The sequence below is a fragment of the Erinaceus europaeus genome, chromosome 13, assembly GCF_950295315.1.
Source record: "Erinaceus europaeus chromosome 13, mEriEur2.1, whole genome shotgun sequence".
Classification (NCBI taxonomy): domain Eukaryota; kingdom Metazoa; phylum Chordata; class Mammalia; order Eulipotyphla; family Erinaceidae; genus Erinaceus; species Erinaceus europaeus.
This window is the reverse complement of record NC_080174.1, coordinates 80,942,784-80,963,767: the sequence shown is the minus strand read 5'-3', so window position 1 is coordinate 80,963,767 and position 20,984 is coordinate 80,942,784. Positions and strand designations below refer to the sequence as shown.

At 40.8% G+C, this 20,984-nt stretch overlaps 1 protein-coding gene across 6 annotated transcripts in view; it reads left to right on the top strand.

Moving 5' to 3' along the window:
* The window catches only part of NFIA (nuclear factor I A), a 482,852-nt gene that overhangs the window by 397,675 nt on the left and 64,193 nt on the right, over positions 1-20,984 (top strand). For all 6 annotated transcript variants that reach the window (XM_060206322.1, XM_007522725.3, XM_060206323.1 and 3 more), the window contains one exon: positions 20,309-20,487. In XM_060206322.1, coding sequence (XP_060062305.1) covers positions 20,309-20,487 — 179 coding nt within the window. The remainder of the gene's footprint in view (positions 1-20,308; positions 20,488-20,984) is intronic.

Sequence of the window (20,984 nt, the reverse complement as noted above, 5' to 3'; positions counted from 1 at the left end):
TATTCTCAGGTCATTGTAGCTATTAAATCACCATTTGAGTCAGGCTTTGGACATCTCATGTTGTCTCTACTGTGTTTATCTATAAACATGTTACCCATCCCAAGACCAATTCAAGTACTACTTTCTTTTCTTTTCTTTTTTTTTTCTTATTGCCACCAGAGTTATTGCTAGAGTTTGGTGCCTGCATGACAACTCCACCACTCCAGGGCTGGGCTTTGACACACTGGGTTAAGTACACATAATACAAAGTGCAAGGACCCATACTAGTATCCCAGTTTGAGCCCCCAGTTCCCCACCTGCAGGAGAGTCACTTCACAAGTGGTGAAGCAGGTCTGCAGGTGTCTGTCTTTCTCCTTCTCTATCTTCTCCTCCCCTCTAAATTTCTCTTTGTCCTATCCAAAAAATTGAAAGAAAAAAAAGGCCACAGGATCAGTAGTGCAGGCACTGATCCCCGATAATAATCTTAGAAGCAAAAAACAAACAAACAAACAAATAAACAAAAATAATCCACCACTCCTGGTGGCCATTTCTTCTTCTTTTTTTCTCCTTATGTTCCTATATATTTCTTTCTTTCTTTTCTTTTTTTTAAGTGATTGAACATTGGTTTACAAAATGAAATAACAGGGGTATAATTCTATACTGTTCCCACCACTAGGGCTCTGTGACTCATTCCCTCAATTGGAAACTGCAGTAGTTCTCTCATGGACACAGATATGGGTTGACTATTATTTCTATAACTATTTACATATATATATATATATATATATATATATATATATATATATATATGCCCATTTTTTATGGTTCTGCTTTCTCATCCTTTCTAAGTCACCCTTTCACCTATTGCAACTTACAAATGACCTTTTTTTCCCCCTCATCTCTTTCTGGTTTCTGAGGGAATTGGAGCTCAGAGCCCTCTGGTCATCTTTCCCTAACATTTCTCCATCTCTGGGAGTTTGTTTTTTGGGTATGCAGACAGTGGGAGTTCGAGCTTCTGTAATTGCTTCTTTGCTGGACATGAGCATTGGCAGATCAATACATACCACCGGCCTGTTTCTCTCTCCCTAGTGGGGAAGGGCTCTGGAAAGGTGAGGTTCTGAGATGTCTTGGTAGGCTCATCTGCCAAGGTAAGTCAGGATGGAATCGTAGTAGCATCTGCAACTTGATGGTCTAAAGGTGGTAAGATATAAAGCAGGACAAAACATTAAGTAAACAGGAACCACAAAGTAGGAATAGAGATGATAATAGGGGTATTAGGGTGGAGAGATGCTAGGAAGTCGATTTTAAGTATGTTTCTAGGGGTCCATGATTTTTAATAATTTCTGTTTGTGCTTGGTAGCTAACATGAAGGTGGTCTAAAGCAAAGATGGTGTCAGAGTTGAGAGTAGGGCTAGAAAGCTGGGTTAAGGCAGAAAATACAAACTTCAAGAAAACATATAAATATAATTGACTCTCTCCATGATCTGATCCAGGACTCATATATATATATATATATATATATATATATATATAGGAGACGAGCCCATCTAACTTCCAAGTCCCTGTCAGTCTGTATTTGTAGTTCATGGTCACAGCTGGGAACATTCTAGGCTGCACTTATTTCAGGACCCATCTTCCTAGAGTGGCAGAGTATCTTGACCCAGCCTCCCCTCAAGGAGAGGGGCAGTCCCTACCATTGCTAGTTTATAGTGAGGGCAAGGTCCTGGAGAGGCCCTCAAGCAGGCTTTTGAGGGTGTTCCTGATAGAAGTGACCAGTAATGGCAGAGAGAGATCTATTAGAGGTCTAGGCCCATTGTGTCCATATGGAAATCCCAGGATTCCCTGCCTAAGGCCCCAGATGATGGGGTGGCCTAGTATTGACCAAAAAGGCCATTATTAAAGTGACCCAGTCTCTTGCCCTTACCCAGCTTTTGCAACCTTTCGTTTATCTGATGAGTTTAGACTTTTAAAACTTTTTTAATTTGATAGACCAGAGAGAAATTGAGAGAGGAGGAGATAGAGAAGGAGAGAAACACAGACACCTGCAAGTACTTGCTCCCCTGCTCATGAAGCTTACCTCCTGCAAGTGGGAGCACAGGCTTGAGCCAGGTCCTTGTGCATGGCAATGTGCACGATTAACCTGTTGTACCACCACCTGCACCCTCAAGTACTACCTTCTACACAAGTCTACTCACCTTAAACTTCTTTCACTCCTGACAGTTTTCATGTCTGCCATTTCCTTGACCCATGGTGTCTTGCCAAGTTAATACGCATATCTCATCACTCTTCTGAATGAAGCCTCCAAAAGGAAGCATCTCTAGATTATGCTTTTGAGGTCTTTATTGTGTCTCATGTAGTGGTTTTTATGTTCAAATAGTAGTTGGATGAATACCAATGGCTCAAAATATACTTCAGTGTACACAAAGACACCTATCCCTTCTTTAGAACCCATGGGTTCTCATTGCTAAGGGTGGCAAATTACAGTATTTGATGCAGGACTTCTTTATAAAGAATGTCTGGGATGGAGAAGAACCCACTCTCTTACTATCTTCATAGCAATGTTCTGCTGTGTCTAACAAATGGCTTAAGGTCTCCTCCCTATTTCCCCACCCATTCTGCTCATTTGATAGATTCTTTTTCTACCCTCAAGACCCTCCCTGCCTGCAGGGTATTCTTAATTCTACCAGTTAAACCCCTTGCAACAGTTACTAAGGAAGTTCCTACCTTTCCCAGTCCCTTTTGCCTTTCTCCGCCCCTTTCCTAACCATGTATGGTATTGTCAAGCCACTTCCATTTTTGACTTGCCACATCCATTTTCTGGCCTCGAAGAGTGGGGGCACTCAGACCGGGATCCTTACACAGGTCCTTGCACTTTGCACCATGTGCTACCACCCAACTCTGGGACACTCAGATGAATAAAGATTTGAACCGCCTCACCACCAGCAGCTCAGTTCCTGGGTCATCTCTCTCATGTCACTAGCCCAGCACTTTATGTGAAGAAATAAGCTACATTTATTAAATACTTAGTTTGTTTCCCCCCCCCTTTTTTTTTTTTTACTCATCAAAGATATAACATGGTGATTTAGGTCATGCTTAATAAGCATTATATAAGCCACGGTATCAAACTTTACTGCATAGGAACAGCCAGAAAATGAGAGGGAAGGTGGAGATAGGGAGGGAGAGACAGAGAGACACCAGTAGCACTGCTTCACCATAAACTAAAATTTTAAAATAATAGCCATAAATAGGTTACTTAACTTAAAAATAATGATAATAATAATTCATGAATCCTTGCCACTGGTAAATGCAAAGTTTTATTAGGTGAAGTCTCAAAAAAATTTTTTTTGAGATCTGTCAGACTTTTTTCCAATATTAAAATTAGTATCTCTCATTGACACCCAGGGGCCCGTTCATTTTTTCCCACAAAGATTTAGCAGGCATGTATAATACATAAGACAACTCTGTTAATGACTAAATAGAATGAACAACAGAAATTTGAAATATGCCTTGTTGAATGACAGGGCAGAAAATCGTAGCAGTGGCAGCAGTACTATGCCACATGAGTATGGAGTACTGAGAGGGCATACTGATGGAGAGCTGCAGGGCCATTCCACACCGTGTATCCAGAAAACATAAGAACATGTCCTATTCTCAAACAGTACTTTTAGTCATAAGCCTGTGAAACAAAGCAACAGCTAACAAGTCATGCTTTTAAATAACTAAGTTCAGAGAATTTAAGACAGGCAATGTGTGCAGGAGGCTAAACTCCCATTCCTTTTTGGGTTAAAAAAAAAAAAACTTCTACACAAAGAAGTTTAGGAGTAAAATTGCCCTAATTCTCTAAATATGCATTCAGTTATACTTAAAACAATAGCCCACATAAACCGAAGATTTATTGTGCAGCTTTCAGGGGGAAAAAAAATGTCTGTTTCTGTTTGGAGAGGTAGTTAGAAGTTTATATGCTCTATAAACTTCTCTGAGTCCATGATCCTCCAGGTCCAAATGGAAATCTTGCTCTTAGTGATGAAACAGCTTAGAGTCTGAAGTTAACAGTGACTCCCAGTCAGGCCAAGAAAAATATACTATAGAGAATTATGAGTTAAGATCACCTTCCAGGAAGTTGAGGTCACCAGAAAAAGTTGAACGAGTATAGATAGATTCACTAACAATACTAGTGGAGCAAGAAATGGAGAAGTAAGATATGAAGCTCGCAGCTATCACAACATGGCTAGATTCATTAGATCAGGGACCACATCATTCTTTCTCCATATGTCTCTCAGCGTCATGCCTGGCTTAAGGACAGGTCTCCGTGAGTATTTTGCTGAATCGATGAATGAATGTGTGGGTTTCATCAGAAGCACACAGAAACATGGGGAATCTTTTAATTAAAATGGGGCAAATATATATACCAAACCCTTACTCACCATGCAGAACATTTTCTTATCTGCTGCTAACTGCAGGTGCCTAAGTAAAATATTCCATTGGACCTTGAAAAATTCATGTTAAGTGAAATAAGTCAGAGTGAAATAAGTTAGACATGGGGGAATAACAGTTCTTTGTATCCCCCAGATGGAATATTTTTTTAGTTATTTATATATTTTTAAAATTTCTTTATTGGGGAATTAATGTTTTACATTTGACAGTAAATACAGTAGTTTGTACATGCATAACATTTGCCAGTTTTCCATATAACAATACAACCCCCACTAGGTCCTCTATCATCCTTTTTGGACCTGTATTCTCCCCCTTCCCACCCACCCCAGAGTCTTTTACGTTGGTGCAATACACCAATTGCAGTTCTGGTTCTACTTGTGTTTTCTCTTCTGATCTTGTTTTTCAACTTCTGCCTGAGAGTGAGATCATCCCATATTCATCCTTCTGTTTCTGACTTATTTCACTTAACATGAATTTTTCAAGGTCCAATGGGATATTTTACTTAGGCACCTACAGTTAGCAGCAGATAAGAAAATGTTCTGCATGGTGAGTAAGGGTTCAGTATATATATTTGCCCCATTTTAATTAAGAGATTCCACCTTGAGATAGGCATTAAGAGACATGCCAAACTCAAAATGACTTGGTTCCCTTTTGATAGAATATTTGCTATGATATTATACATTTTTCCTGTCTAACCAAGGACTTCGGAAAAAGCATAGACTTTGCTAGTTCTTTCCTACCTTAACCAAGGACAACTCCAGGGCCCCTATGCCTGGTTGGTTTGTTTGACTTTGTTACTTGTCGGACATGTGGTGCTCCTTCCACTGGCGCTGAATCTAATTTGTCTCTCCTGGTCTACGGCAATCGAATCATCTTAGGAAAATGAGAGGCAATTAAGTACCTGTTGAAGTACCAAGGTGCTGAAATAATCTGCCAGCAGATGCACGGTGCTTATTTATTACTGGAGTTTGTCATTTGGGAAAACATTGTGTTGTCTCTTTACAGTAAGAATTGCCAGAATTGATTTTTTTTTTTTAATACAAACACCATGGACCTAGCAACCACCACCTTTCAGGAACATTGGCAAGAGAATTGAGAGGGCTCTGAGTACTGCGTATGGTTAGTGCCCAGTCAAATGGGGAACTTTGTCAATGGCATTGAAAGCAACTACTAGTAAAGAGGAAAAAAGCATAACTGCTTTTTAGCAAAAGCCCTTTAAGTCCCAGTTCAGGAAATTATTAAATTCATTAGCCAGATACTTAAAACCAGCTATTACTACCCAGCCAAAGGAAAAAAAAAAAAATAGTGCCAGCAAATGTTTTAAAACTACAACTAAACAAAAGTCAGGAAGCGTGTAATTAAAACTGTACCTTTATTGTATTGTAAAGAGTTTCACTGTGACATGGAAAATATTTAAAAGAGAAGGCTGTTTAGCTAATTTGTCAGCAAGTGAACTGCTTAGTGGAGAGCTATCCTAAATTAACTGTAAGGCCACCCACCGAGCGAGCCTCATAAAGGATCATGGCTGCTCAGCTTGGTTTTGTGTAACTGTTCAATAATTACTAGATAAATGCATAACTAAAAGCTCTATTACACTAATAATTTGTACTGAGATAGATGTGTGGGACACCCTGCTGGGTTAATTTGTCATCCCTGCAGCAAACTTCTAAAGAGAGCTCTTCTGTAGGGGATCATGCTAATATGTTGTCCCAAGGAGGACAGGTTACAGCAGTCAAGCCAATTGGCTCCTTAATCTGTTAAAGAGGCAAAATGCCCCCAGGGTGAGCACAAGGGAGAAGGATGGGGTGATTAACCATGTGGTGCTGGCTGTCATCTCATCAGGACAAAAGAAGCTGCTCTGCCTTGGAATCCCGCACTCCTTTCTCTATCCATCTGTCCTCCTGTCTCTCTGACATCCACACCTCCACATAGACACACTCAGGCCTACACGGTGAAGGTGGTGGTTCTGAGCAAGGTTTCCTAGAAATGCTTTTATTGATGAGACTTCCAAGTATAACTTGGACCTTGAATCGCCTAATCAGATAAATGCCTGGCAATCCTTTCTGGTTTCCTTTCATCTAATGCTGGTTTCGTATTTGGACTTTTATTCTTAATTGTCTTTTGTTTCAGGATAGAATAAAGGAGTCAGTCTTGGACTTCTATCCAATCCCTTTTAGGTAGTAAGTTTTCATCTACTACAACTCTCCTACTGTTTTAAATACGAAGCTCACATTTAAGCTTCAGTGCAGAATTTTCAACCTCCCCCCATTGACAGAACCATAAATCATGTTAAAGTTAAGTGAATTACCGTAGCATGGAGCTGTAGCTTTAACAATATTTGTGTAGTGTCAGCTTATCATCCATGTAGAAAGGGAGTGAGCACTGATACTCAAAGTGGGGATGTTTGGTCCCATTAATATGGACGCAATAACCCTGAGAGTCGCCTGCCCCATGCTGCATCCTTTGTATTGTTGAAACTAGTGAAATGAATCTCTCACCTGTGTGACATGTTTTCTTGTTTATTTTTTTTTCAAACGTGTATCACCACAGTTCATTCACATCGGTCACTTCTTTCTGTGAAATGGAAATTCCCCATCATTACCAGAATAATTCCCTTTGCTTGCATGTAAAATATACATCAAGCTTTCCAGGTTATATTGCCATAAAGGACCTGTGAACAAAACAGTCTGAAAGGAAATTGTTGGATCTCAGAAAAAAATCATCCAAATGGGAGCAGCAGAGTGGAGTGAGAAGACATGTGCTTTAGAGTCAGCCAAAATGCTATTTGACCAGCCACTTGGGATTGTGTAAGTTCGTCCAGCTCCTTGGTCCCTTGGGACCAAACAGTAGTGTAACACAGGCAGGTAGAGTACATCTGTCCAATACTTTAAGGCCTGAAGAGGAAGGGGAAATGAAACGACACAGTGAAAGGGTTTGCTATGTAGTATTTTACTGATCATCAATTTTCTCTCAGGTTTCCTCCTTCCTCATAGAGTTAGTTACTTTTGTTGTGTGTGGTTCTCTGGAAAGGGTTCTCACTTCCTTTAATCCCCTCTATCAAAGCCAGTTGTCTCTTCCTTTTTTCCCCTCATGGGCCCAGAAGGAGAGAGGGGGCAGGGAGAGACTCCTCTCAGAGAGGAAGCACCTATACCTAGCAGCGATGTGTTCATGTGCTCTTAGGCTAGTCCCTCTCCCCCATCACAACACTCTTGTGTGGCAGAAGAACATGCAACGTCCCCATCCCTGAGGGGACAGGAGTCGCAGGGCCCATCTCCCATGATGGCTAGCCCCAGTGGAGTTACGTATCGCTGTGGCATGCCTTCATATAGGCATGCTTCTTGCTAAAGGGAGATGCCTCTTAGTTAATTATAAGAGTTTGCTACTTATAGAAATCAATTCAGCAAGTAATTTTTGATTACATGTCATGTAGCAAGGTCATGTACTAGGACCCAGTGATCAGATCAAACAAACCGACCCCATCCTGGCATGCTACTGAAAAGACAGACATTAGCAAACCTGTCTTACTGTGATGAGATGGACGAGAGGAGAGTTGGAGAAACAGCAGTGTAACACAGGAAGTTAAAGTATTTTTTGGGAAATTGAAATCATATCTATTTGTGGTTCCCTTCTATTGGCCTATAATACAAGTTTGGAAACCTTGGCTTCCTGGAGCAATATCTTCATAAATCTCCAAATTTCTCAATATCATGATATGACATGTTGAATTCTTACGTTCCCAGTAAGGAACAGAAGATATGCTCATAAAAACTCTTAATGTTGTGGTCCGGGAGGTGGCGCAGTGGCTAAGGCACTAGACTCTCAAGCATGCGGTCCGGAGTTCAATCCCCAGCAGCACATGTACCAGAGTGATGTCTGGTTCTTTCTCTCTCTCCTATCTTTCTCATTAATACGTAAATAAAATATTTTTTAAAAAACTCTTACATGTGAAATACTTTTTTAATTTTTTATCATCTTTATCTATTGGATAGAGATATAAATGGAGAGGAGGGGAGGGGAAGATAAAGAGGAAGAGAGACAGAGACTCCAGCAGCCCTACTTTACCACTTGTGAAGCTTCTTCCCCTCTGCAGGTGGGGACCAGGGGCTCGAACCAGGGTCCTTGTGCACAGTAACGTGTACTCAACCAGGTGTGCCACCACCCGGCCTCATGTGAAATATTCTTGCAAGTAAGAAACACAACCAAATTTATTAGCCACCAAAGAAATATAATTGGTTGGTTCAAGCAGCTGGAAAGTCTAGTGGTTTAGGCTGTAGGTAGAGGCGGATCTGTATGCTTAACTAGAACTATCAGATATCTGTATTTCTTGTGGTTTTTTTTCATTATTGTTATTGATGTCATCATTGTTATATAGGACAGAGAGAAATGGAGAGAGGAGAGGAAGACAGAGAGGGGAAGAGAAAGATAGACACCTGCAGACCTGCTTCACTGCCTATGAAGCGACTCCCCTACAGGTGGGGAACCGGGGGCTCAAATCGGGATCCTTAATGCCGGTCCTTGCACTTTGTGCCATGTGCACTTAAGCCACTGTGCTACCGCCGGACTCCCAATCTGTATTTCTGAATGTCTCTCAGTTCTGCTTTCTTCTGTAGGAACATCATTTTTAAGCTAAATCTCTTCAAATTTTGGAACTGATAATGGGAGATGCTGCAGCCTTCATCCCCAGCAATTTGTTTTAATTTTGGATTAGTGACTTACTAATGATGAAGAAGACTGTAAGATCACAGGGGTACAATTTCATCCAGTTCCCACCACCAGAGTTCCATGTCCCATCCCTTCCATTGAAAGCTTACCTGTTCTTTATCTCTCTGGGAGTATGGACCAAAATTCTTTATGGAGTGCAGAAAGTGGAAGGCTTCTGTAATTGCTTCTCTGCTGGATATGGCTGTTGACAGGTCGATCTATACCTCAGCCTATTTCTACCTTTCCTTGTGGAGTAGGACTCTGGAGAGGTGAGACTTCAGGACACATTGGTGAGGTCATCTGTCCAGGGAAGTCAGAATGGCATCATTGTAGCATCTGTCATTTGGCGGCTGAAAGGCAGTAAAATATAAAGCAGGACAAACTGTTTAATATACAGGAACCCAAAGGTAGGACTAGAGCAGATGAAATTAGGGGTCTTCGGGAGTCGGGCTGTAGCGCAGCGGGTTAAGTGCAGGTGGCGCAAAGCACAAGGACCGGCATAAGGATCCCGGTTCGAACCCCGGCTCCCCACCTGCAGGGGTGAAGCAGGTCTGCAGGTGTCTATCTTTCTCTCCTCCTCTCTGTCTTCCCCTCCTCTCTCCATTTCTCTCTGTCCTATCCAACAACGACAACAACAATAATAACTACAACAATAAAACAACAAGGGCAACAAAAGGGAATAAATAAATAAAATAAATATTAAAAAAAAGAAATTAGGGGTCTTCATATGGGAAGAAGCTAGGAAGTCTACTTTAGGTGTGTTCCAGTGTGCCCATGGCTTTAGTAATTCTGGCCTGAGTCTGAGTTCTAACTTGCAGGCCAACTAAAAATATCATCTGGGAAGATAGAAAGAAAAAAAAAGAGAGAGAGAGAGAGAGACCAGCTAGAAAAGGTCTTACTCCTCCATGCTTTGGGATCAGATTGGTTTGGTTTAGGTCATTTGTTCACTTTTAAAACAATTCTTGGGAGTCGGGCAGTAGTGCAGCGGACTAAGCACACGTGGCACAAAGCTCAAGGACTGGCAGAAGGATCCCGGTTCAAGCCCCCAGCTCCCCACCTGCAGGGGAGGCCCTTCACAGGCAGTGAAGCAGGTCTGCAGGTGTCTGTCTTTCTCTCCCCCTCTCTGTCTTCCCCTCCTCTCTCCATTTCTCTCTGTCCTATCCAACAACGATGACATCCATAACAATAAAACAACAAGGGCAACAAAAGGAAATAAATAAATATTTAAAAAAAAACCAATTCTTATATATAAAAAATAATAATGGATTTTCTCACTGGTGTGGCCTGGGTTATGTGCCAACTCATAGAGCAAAACAACCAGGTTCAGGTTACCATAACCATCCGGACTGAAACTGAGGGAAGGATAGTTGTCCAAGGAAACATTAGCACTCTGTTTCTAGAAGAAAGGGTGAAGGATGACTGGGCAGGCAAATAATAGCTCTGCACTACAGGAGATAACAGCAAGACTAGCCGGAGCAGTGGGTCCTGGGCTCAGGTTACTCACTAGCCATGTAACTTAGTCCTGCACTTAAGGCTCACAGGGCATAAGTAATATCCAGGTCTTAGAAAAGTGACCATTAGTCCAGACTGAGAAACTTCAGGTCTGGGAACACAGTTGAAAGCAATTCAACTAGCATTTAAGGTTGATAAAGTATTTCTTTGTCTGCCAGGTTTCACACCTGTGTAATTCTGCTGCTCCTGGTGATCTTTCTTTCTCTCCTTTCAGCTTCAGACAGAGGGGAAGAAAGATAAACAGAAGAGAAACACCACAGCACAGCCCTCCCGTTCTTGGAGCTTCTCTTGATGCACGTTAGTCCCGTGTGATGAGAAGGGGCTTGAAACTAGGTCCTTCTGGATGGTAAAGTGCGTGCTTTTTTTGGGGCAGGCTAGCTCCCAGCCAGCTCACTTACTAAGTAAGCATGCACACTATGCAGAAAAAAAAAAAAAAACCTACATAAAATCTTTCTAACATTCATAAAAATCACTTAGACGAGTGTTATTTTACCCACTTGCAGGCAAGGAAACAAAGGCTCAAATGTGTTGCCTTTGAATAAATTAGTGTAAGGCGTGCATAATTTCAAACCCAGATTCATCAAGCTCTCAATCCCACACAAAATAGAGAATTTTCATTTGTCAGTAGAAAAAAGTAAAACTAACACAGAGCTAGTTGATTCCCAACCTGGGAGAAATACTTGTTCCCTGCCTCTAGACACTGGGGCTGACTTTTCTCATGCTTCCTCCCTTGTATGAAATATACTACACACTCCTTAGCTCTATGGAAATCCTTAAGTCCTATGGGGTGAAGTCGGGAAGACACTTTGGATTTACGCTCATAGTTTGAAGTCTACATCGTAGTGGTCATGGGATGCAGAAGTAGTATCAACTTGACAGTTTGATGGGAGGAATAGCACTGACCAGCCCAAAGCTTTAGGTCTGTCAGGAGTTTTCTTATTTGCTCAGTTTTTGCTTTGTTTATTTACTCATTTATGCTTCTATGTTGGTGCAGATTTTCAGACAGTTTAGGTCCTAGTACTTGTTAATACTTCAAGACACTAGAATACCTCAATAGAGCTTTAATTTGAAATGTGTAACTTGCCGTCCCGTTGTATGTCCAGCAGTTAGTTACCTATGCCTGTTTCTGCTTAGCTCTGTGATCCTCCAGTCTGTAATAGTTACTTTTCAGACATGTTTTGGTTTATCTCTTACTCTCCATCTCTAGCTTCGTGTCATTGCATATATATTACATGAAAGTTCACAGTCCCCCTCTTGACACTGGGATCTTGTCGAGTTTGCTCGTTAAGCAGTCACTTTGTATTTTCAATAATCACAGTAATTCTGTGGTGTTTAACATATTTCACAACAAACATCATGGAGCCTTAGGAAGTTCATGGGTGACTACGCAGTGTTCAGAGAGATTCTGTGAGAACTTGAAGACTGGAGCTCTCGCTTACAAAATGTGAACTAACACTCTCCGCTTTTAAGAACTCAAAATACAGGGTTCCCCCCACACACACACTATTTGAAAGTAGCTTGTTTTTAAACACTCAAAATTTTTTGTATAATTTAGTGGTTAATAGCGCTCCCAGGTCCAAAAAAAGGATCTTACCAAATCATGCCAAATTGTTACTTGTTAATACTCTCTGTTTTTAGATGTTGGGTGGGGTGGGGAACCTGTATTACTGCCTTTACAAACACAAAATCTGTGTTAGAGACTAAGTCCAGACATACCCTAGAACTTAATATGCCAGAAACAGATTTAGAATAATTTCTCAAGTCCCTTGTTTAAAATTTATTTTATTAGATTTTTGTGTGAGGAAGATGGACAGGTGCACTGGAATTCTGCAGTTCCGTTGAAACATTAAGCTAGGTGAGCTTCAGTGATTGTTTAGTTCACACTTGTCCTTTTGCAGATGGGAGAACTAGTGACAGAAATGGTTCACCTGTATAAGCCACGGAGTGGCAGAAACAAAGCAAACCCTCTAATTCCTTTGTCAACTTGGGAAATTCCTAGAAAGAACCCAGGTCTTCTAAAAGTCATATCTCTTGCAAGTCAACATGTATTTTATTTTTATTTTTTTTACCAGAGCACTGATCAGCTCTGGTTTATGGTGGTGCAGGGGATTGAACCTGGGACTTTGGGGCCTCAGGCTTGACAGTCTGTTTGCATAACCATTATGCTAGCTACCCCTGCTCGCCAACATGCATTAGACCTTGAGTAAGCCACTCCAAGAAAACATTGAGGGCTTTTTTTTTTTTTTTTTAAGAAATTTTCACTGTATCTGGGCTTGGGTATGCCGTGCTTAGAATCTTGTTAGACTGAAGGTTTTGTTTTGGTAGGATCCCACCTAGTAAACAGAGAAAATTGTGTGCACATGAAAAGATTGCACACCCAGATGAAAACTTGAGTCTAGGTAGCGACAGCCCTGATTTTTTTTTTTTTTTTTTCCTCCAGGGTTATTGCTGGGCTCGGTGCCTGCACCATGAATCCACCTGGAGGCCATTTTCCCCCCTTTTGTTGCCCTTGTTGTTGTAGCCTCGTTGTGGTTATTTTTTTTTTCCTCCAGGGTTATTGCTGCGCTCGGTGCCTGCACCATGAATCCACCGCTCCTGGAGGCCATTTTTTCCCCCTCTTTTGTTGCCCTTGTTGTAGCTTCGTTGTGGTTATTGTTATTGCCCTTGTTGACGCAATTCGTTGTTGGATAGGACAGAGAGAAATGGAGAGAGGGAGGGAAGACAGAGAGGGGGAGAGAAAGACAGACACCTGCAGACCTGCTCCACCGCCTGTGAAACGACTCCCCTGCAGGTGGGGAGCCAGGGCCTCACACCGGGATCCTTACGCAGGTCTCTGTGCTTCGCGCCCCGTGCGCTTAACCCACTGCGCCACCGCCCGGCCCCCGACAGCCCTGATTTTTCTAGATTTCTTATTCATTCATCTTATTGCCACCAGAGTTATTGGTGGTACCCAGTGCCTGCACATGATGAATCTATTGCTCCTGGTGGCCATTCTCTCCCTCCCCCTTTCTATTTGATTTGGTAGGACAGACAGAAATGAAGAAGAGAGAGGGAGACAGTGGGAGAGAGAACGATAGACACAGACCTGCTTCACTGCTCGTGAAGCAACCCCTCTGTGCTCCTTGGAGGAGCAGGAACTGGAAACCAGGTCTTTGCACATGGTAATGTGCACACCACTTACTCAGCCCCCTTTTTTCTAGATTTCTAGGTTAAGTGTCAGAGTCTGAAAGGTAAGCAAAGGTAGGGACTCAAAGTATTTTGGATCCAAAAAGAAACCTACTATGTCATTGTCTATGACTCTTAGATCAAGATTGATGCTGTTGTTTCTTTGGCTTCGTACTTAATTTACTTTTCTTTCCAGTACCCTCATGGTATAACCATAATATCAGCCATACTCTTTCATCAGTGTTGATTTGTTCATTTATCCACTAGCAGAATTTGGAAGGTGTTAACAGATTGGACAGAACTGCATGAGTCTATACCAGAGGCTAGCAAGTATGACCTACAAGTTAAATCCAGCCCTCTGACTGTTTTGTTTTGTTTTGTTTTTACAATAAAATTTTAGTGGCACACAGCCACACTGATTTTTCTTATATAATATCTGTGACTACATCTGCACTGGCAGATTTGAATAATTTCACAGAAATCATAGGCCGGAAGCCTATAAACTCTCACTCCGGCCCTTGAAGAAAACTTTGCGAACCCCCTGATAAAGGATATAAACCAGGGCCTTTGAGCAAGAAAGATCTTTAAGTTGTTAAAATTGATATAAATAAAAGCTTAAAGGACCTTGGCATCTCTCTCTCTCTCTCTCTTTCTCTTTAATTAGCTTTTCCAAAAGATAAGGAATTTGATGTCCACCTTCAGGAGTCCCTTAATTCAAATGAAGTAGAGAATACAGACCATCTTGGAAATCGAGTGTATTTTTTATTTTCCTTTTTTGTTGCCCTTTTTTTATTGTTGTTGTAGTTATTATTGTTGTTACTGCTGTCTTTGTTGTTGGATAGGACAGAGAGAAATAGAGAGAGGGAGAGAAAAATAGACACCTGCAGACCTGTTTTATTGCCTGTGAAGCAACTCCCCTGCAGGTGGGGAGCCGGGGCTCGAACCAGGATCCTTAAGCTGGCCCTGGAAATCGAGTGTATCATCAAGCTACTTTGTATAGTAGCAATAATATTAAAAAAATAGGCCATTATATGATGTCTCACACACACACACACACACACACACACACACACATATATATACATACATATATAGTATATATACACATTTATATGTATGTATATCTTTCATATGCATCTTACAGATGTTATAAATATACACTATGTGGTTTGGAAATATTAGCTTGCCTTGACTCAAAGATTTATTATTTAGAAAAGACTTCACCTCCTAGAGGTTTGAAAACTATTGCCAAATTCCCCCTTTCCTTGAGCCTCTTAAAATAAATCCATAACTCGAAACTTCTAGGCTTTCAGAAATGGCAGGGTTGACTCATGCATGATTTATACATTATAGCTATGGACCATTAGGATAGTTTTCTCAGTTTTCAGTGGGGTATGATGGTGTTATCTATAGGGCTTCTGAATTTCTGAAGAAGCAAAGTACAGAGTAGTTGACAACCCAACAACTCGCCTCCTTTGCCTTTTGTTTTTTGTTAAGTGTGATGTTTTTCTCGTGCTTGCTTCTCCTTAGAGAACTGCCTTACTAAAATCTTTTCTAAATATGAGTAGACAACTCTACACTCACCTCTCACTCTTGGGGAGTGGCTGTTTTCCTCTTAAGAATATCTCACTGCTGAAGATGGATGAGTAGCGTTTTTCCTGTAGGGACGCTAATAGAAACAGTTTGGAGGGAGTCGGGCGGTAGCACGGTAGGTTAAGCGCACGTGGCGCAAAGTGCAAGGATTCGCATTAAGGATCCCAGTTTGAGGCCCCGGCTCCCCACCTACAGGGGAGTCGCTTCACAGGTGGTGATGCAGGTCTGCAGGTATCTGTCTTTCTCCCCCCCTCCCCCCGCCTTCCCCTCCTCTCCATTTTTCACTGTCCTGTCTAAAAACAACGACATCAATAACAACAGCGGCAACTACAACAACAATAAAAAAACAAGCGCAACAAAAGGGAAAATAAATATTTAAAAAAGAAATTTAAAAAAGGAACAGTTTGGAGTCTCACCTGTTGTCGCTCAGCACTTAATGCTAAGACTGTGAAGTTTTGCAAATGTCAGGGCTTGGGAGTGATCATAAGATCTGTGAGAAGAGAAGGCTGTGCTTAACACTGTATTAAAAGTACATTGCACCCAGAGGAGATGAGATTTTAATGTGTGCACTGCTCTCTTGGCAGCTTCATTTGAAGTTTCCTTTTTTTAAAAAAAATTGGGTTTAAGGAGTGGTGCTCAAAGCACAAAACCCAAGACTCCAAGTCCCTCTCCAATCTGGGTGAGCCTTCAGCGGTTCATAGTCAAAGACTGAAGCAATTGAAACAATGCCATGGGTATATAGAAAGGGTTTAACTCGGGAGTCGGGCTGTAGCGCCGCGTGTTAAGCGCAGGTGGCGCTATGCTCAAGGACCGGCGTCAAGATCCCGGTTCGAACCCCCGGCTCCCCACTTGCAGGCAGGTCCCTTCACAGGAGGTGAAGCAGGTCTGCAAGTTATCTGTCTTTCTCTCCCCCTCTCTGTCTTCCCCTCCTCTCTCCATTTCTCTCTGTCCTATCCAACAACAACGACATCAATAATAACTACAACAATAAAACAACAAGGGCAACAAAAGGGAATAAATAAAAAAAAAATTTTTTAAAAAGGGTTTAACTCAGACAATCTTTGTTTGGTTTGAGGAAAAACATAGGAGCAGGGTTTTGGGATTCTTGGAAGTAGTAGAGTTTGGGGAAGCACACTGGAAATATAACGAGAATTTTTCTTCTTGCTCTCCTAATATTGGTTTATTTATTTATTTATTTGCCTCCAGGGTTATCACTGGGGCTTGGTGCCTACACTACGAATTCACTGGCCATGGGATAGGACAGAGAGAGATTGAGAGAGGAGGGGAAGACAGAGAGGGGGAGAGAAATATAGATACCTGCAGACCTGCTTCATAGCTTGTGAAATGACCCCCTCCCCCAGTAGGTGGGGAGCCAGGGGCTTGAACTGGGATCTTTGAGCGGTCCTTGCGCTTCGTACTATGTGCACTTAACCTGGTGCACTACCTCCTGCCCCCCCATAATATTTATAAAAGAATGAAATGCAAAATTTCAAGCCTATCTGGTCACAACTTTCTTTGTCTGCTTTGAGCTAACTAACGTATATGTCACTTTATGGTGGGCTCTCAAACCAAAACTCATTTGTTTTATCCTAGAAGTCTCTCAACATAAACAATAAACAGTAATCACCTTGACCTTTTTCTTCTCTAGTATTAATCCTGCTTTAAATGAGAAAGCATTTTAAGTTTTAAGTGTTGACGTATCTATGTATAGTGCATATATTTTTTTAACTTTAAAAAATATTTTGTTTATTTATTTTTTAATTGTTTTATTTATAAAGTGGAGATATTGACAAGACTTGTTTATTTATTTTAAGGAGAGAAATATGGGGGAAGAGAGAGAGACCAGAGCTCAACTCCGGCTTATACTGGTGCTAGGTTTGAACTTGGAACATCAGAACTTCAAAGTATTTTCACATAACCATTATACCCAAATCAAGAAGACAAAAGTAGTAATTTAACTAAGTGGGGAGATGGTTACAAATAACAACTAATTTGCTTGCTGTCTCTTCTTTTTTTTTTTTAAGTATCCACTAATATTACCATATTGAAATAAATAGCTGAGCCCTATAACCTTTGAAAATTTCTGGTGCTCTGTTTCCTTCATTATGACTACTTTGTTCAGAATGTAGGTAAGGCATTGTCATTTCAGCCAAAGACACCTGATCAAATTTCCTTCCTTCTCATTTGATTTATGCTTGTTATGAAAGGCCCAAATAGTTGTTCTAAGCAAGTCTGACCTCTGGTTAAAGTTTCAACCAGGAGTAAACTCCCAAACTGAAATGTCTCAGATATTCTCTGCTGCTTTTGACCTAGGGTACTAAGAGTATTAGACCCCAGAAGCGGTCAATTTTGTAGTGCCTTTTAATACACAAAATTGTATTAATACCAGCATGGATGCAGATGGATGCACTGCAATAAACTGTAACCACTTGAGAAAAGCTTTTATTGACTCTCAAGTAAATAATGCACATTTTAAAGTATCTAAATAAGTATTTACATAATGTGCTATCGTTTTTGATTGTGTTAACTACTCACTTACAGACACATCCATAAAAGATGTTTTTCTCCATCAAAAATTCAAACTTATACCGTTCTTTGTGCATTGCATTAACACCATGTCAGATTCATAATAGTAGTTTCTCTTCTATTGGGCCTGAGAGTCTATTTCTGATCTAGTGACTGGCTGATGTAATCCCAATGACACTTTCTTAAAAATGATTTGAACCTACTTATTCAGAAACATAGACACACTGAAAACATCTAATCCAGGATAAAAGAGAGAAAAGCAGAAATCAGAAAGAAGAAAAAGCAATTGTAGACATTACTGAAACCTTACGTCTGAACTTGGGTAAGAACCGGTTGAATTGCCATTGTCTGATGAAAGAATTCCACAAGCAGGTATCCTAAAAGAATAATGGCATGTGCTTCATAATATGTAAAAGAACTTTGTGGTGTCTTTAGCACAACAGAAATTCAAGCTCAGGATCTTGCATGATTTATGTCCAGTTCCAGAGTGAACTAATGGCTGAGCTAGAAAGTACAAGGCATGAGAGAGTAGGGACTGTGAAAGATGGCCCTTTGAAATGCAGGCTCAGCAGGGGTTTAATTTGAACCTACAGGCTAAGTGATTTCCTGGTACTAATTAAGAATTAAGTGATATAAATCAGTCTTTGTAGAATTAATTTCATCTAGCGCCATGCGTTCTTAGATTGGTTTCAGACTCTATACCACAAAAAAAAAAATGCATGGGAAGTCTAAATTTAAGTTGTTCGTGATTCCTTGATCATTCTTAACAATGGTAACAACAAAAAGAGGGCACAGATGTTTATTAACAAATCAACATCTACCTAAATAATAACATCTGTATTATTCCCTCTATCAACTTTCTTTAACTTAGGACTGTCTGATGGTTACACAAGTGAATTTCCTCTCGGGCAGCATTCTCTGTTTGTTGGTCACCATAATTTCATAACCTAACAGTCACTCATCACTTTCCACTGAGCACCTGAAGCAGTTCCTCTGATGGTCCAAGTCTGCTTCCCAGGGGGCTCTTGACAATGGAGTTGCCACCACTGTGTTTGACATGCTGTCGAAGCTGTATGCCTCTTTTTTGTAAAGCTCAGTACATTCTCACCTTCATTTGAGAAATAACATATTCCACTCCTAATTTGAAACTCTTCAGTCATATACAGAGTACTGGGTCGAAGTTTCTTGCTGCCAGCAAAGGAAACCATCCCATATTGGATGAAAAAAATATATACATACATACATATATATATATATATATATATATACATACATAAATATATATATGTCTTTTGATGTTCCAATAGTATGATTAACCTACAAAAGTAAGGGAATCTGCTTTTTATGGGGTGTGTTTCTCTGGCCCCCACTAAGAAGTGAGAGCTGCTACCTTGGTGTTACATAGTCTGAATCTCTCCAGCCAGTTCCTGTGAAAAGGTTCTCATCCTCTGACTGTATTTGTCAATCACTGTCCTAATTCTGGGGCAAAAGTCCTCTCAGAAAAGTTTGAAACACCTCACATATGTTTTTTTAATCTACTGATTGTTTTTTCTTAAGCAAATGAAATTTCGAAGAGTTCAGACCTAAGGGAGAAATAGTCGTCTGTGTCTCTCTTACCAGTTTTCATGGGCAAACGCTAGAAGAAGAACCAGTTTTCATGAGCAGAGAGCTAGTAGTTCTTCCAGGGTCAGTGCCCACTCTAACTGTGCCTGTCTTACTGTGTAACTTATATGCATGTCTGAGGTGGACTCTGAGATGGCAAAGGAAAAGGGGGAGGTGGGGTGTGAAAAGGGGAAAAAAAAAAAAAGGAAAGGAAAGGAAAAGAAAAGAAAAGGGGAAAAGTGACATAACCCTTCCATGAGGCATACAAATTGCACAGGTTCATTAAGTGATCATGTACTACATACTTCAAAAAAACTTCATCCTGAATGAGTCCCTAGAAATTTCCTTGAAAGGGGTAGAAGCGCTTTAACAATGAGTTATTACCTAGGGATAGGTCAGCGTGAAAGGGGATCCATATGTGCAAACTAGAATTCGTCATGTATAATGTCAGTTAAATCAGCTCTAATCTACCAAATACATTTTTTATTGCTGGCTTCATTAAAAAGGCTCTTAAGGTAATGAATAATTGTCAGCGGCACCGAGGATTATTAATGCCTTTCTAGCTCATGCCCACTGAAAATAGAAAGACAGCTTGAAACCCTACCCTAATCTAACCTTCATGTTTGTCCTAGAGCATGAAGGAAGAAAATCAGACCAAGCCAGTGTGCATTTCCTTCACATGAGAAATACTCTGAATTGAGTGAAGAGGCAGAGGGGGGAGTGGAATCAACTTGAGAAACTTTGGCAAAGTAAGCCTTCCTCTTCGTTAACTCTTGACATTTTTCTTTTCCTACAGCAAGTCCACACGCGACACCGTCGACGCTTCATTTTCCAACGTCACCCATTATCCAGCAGCCTGGGCCTTACTTCTCACACCCAGCCATCCGCTATCACCCTCAGGAGACGCTGAAAGAGTTTGTCCAACTTGTCTGCCCTGATGCTGGCCAGCAGGCTGGACAGGTGGGGTTCCTCAATGTAAGGAAACCTCTTTTTATCTTTTCCCCCCATTTCTTTAGAAATATTAACGGAATGTAAAAATAACAAGGGGAGACCTGCTAACCATGGGACATTGTGCTCTAACGTTGTGCTGACTGACTGCAGGCAAATGTCATATTTATTCTAGATTGTGGGAAAGTTAACTTACTTGAAGAGTGATTGGTAGAGGTTAAAAAAAAAAAAAACGATGTTTGTGTTAAATTTGCAACTGTCAAGTTTATGGATATAAATCATCTCCAGGGTGAACTATATAACCTTCTAAGATATGTGGGCTGATAATTCTACCTCATGGGTACTAACCCTTGGGCTCACACAGTTAACAAAATAGAAAGAGCAAATAATTTTCAATAATGATTTGGAATGGTAGGGAAAGGTGGGGGGGTGGTGAAGGGAACACAGATGTTTTAGATCAGCTAAGTTGATATTTTTAAAAAAAATACAGTCTTCTAACACGTTAGAGCAAGTTGACCAGTACT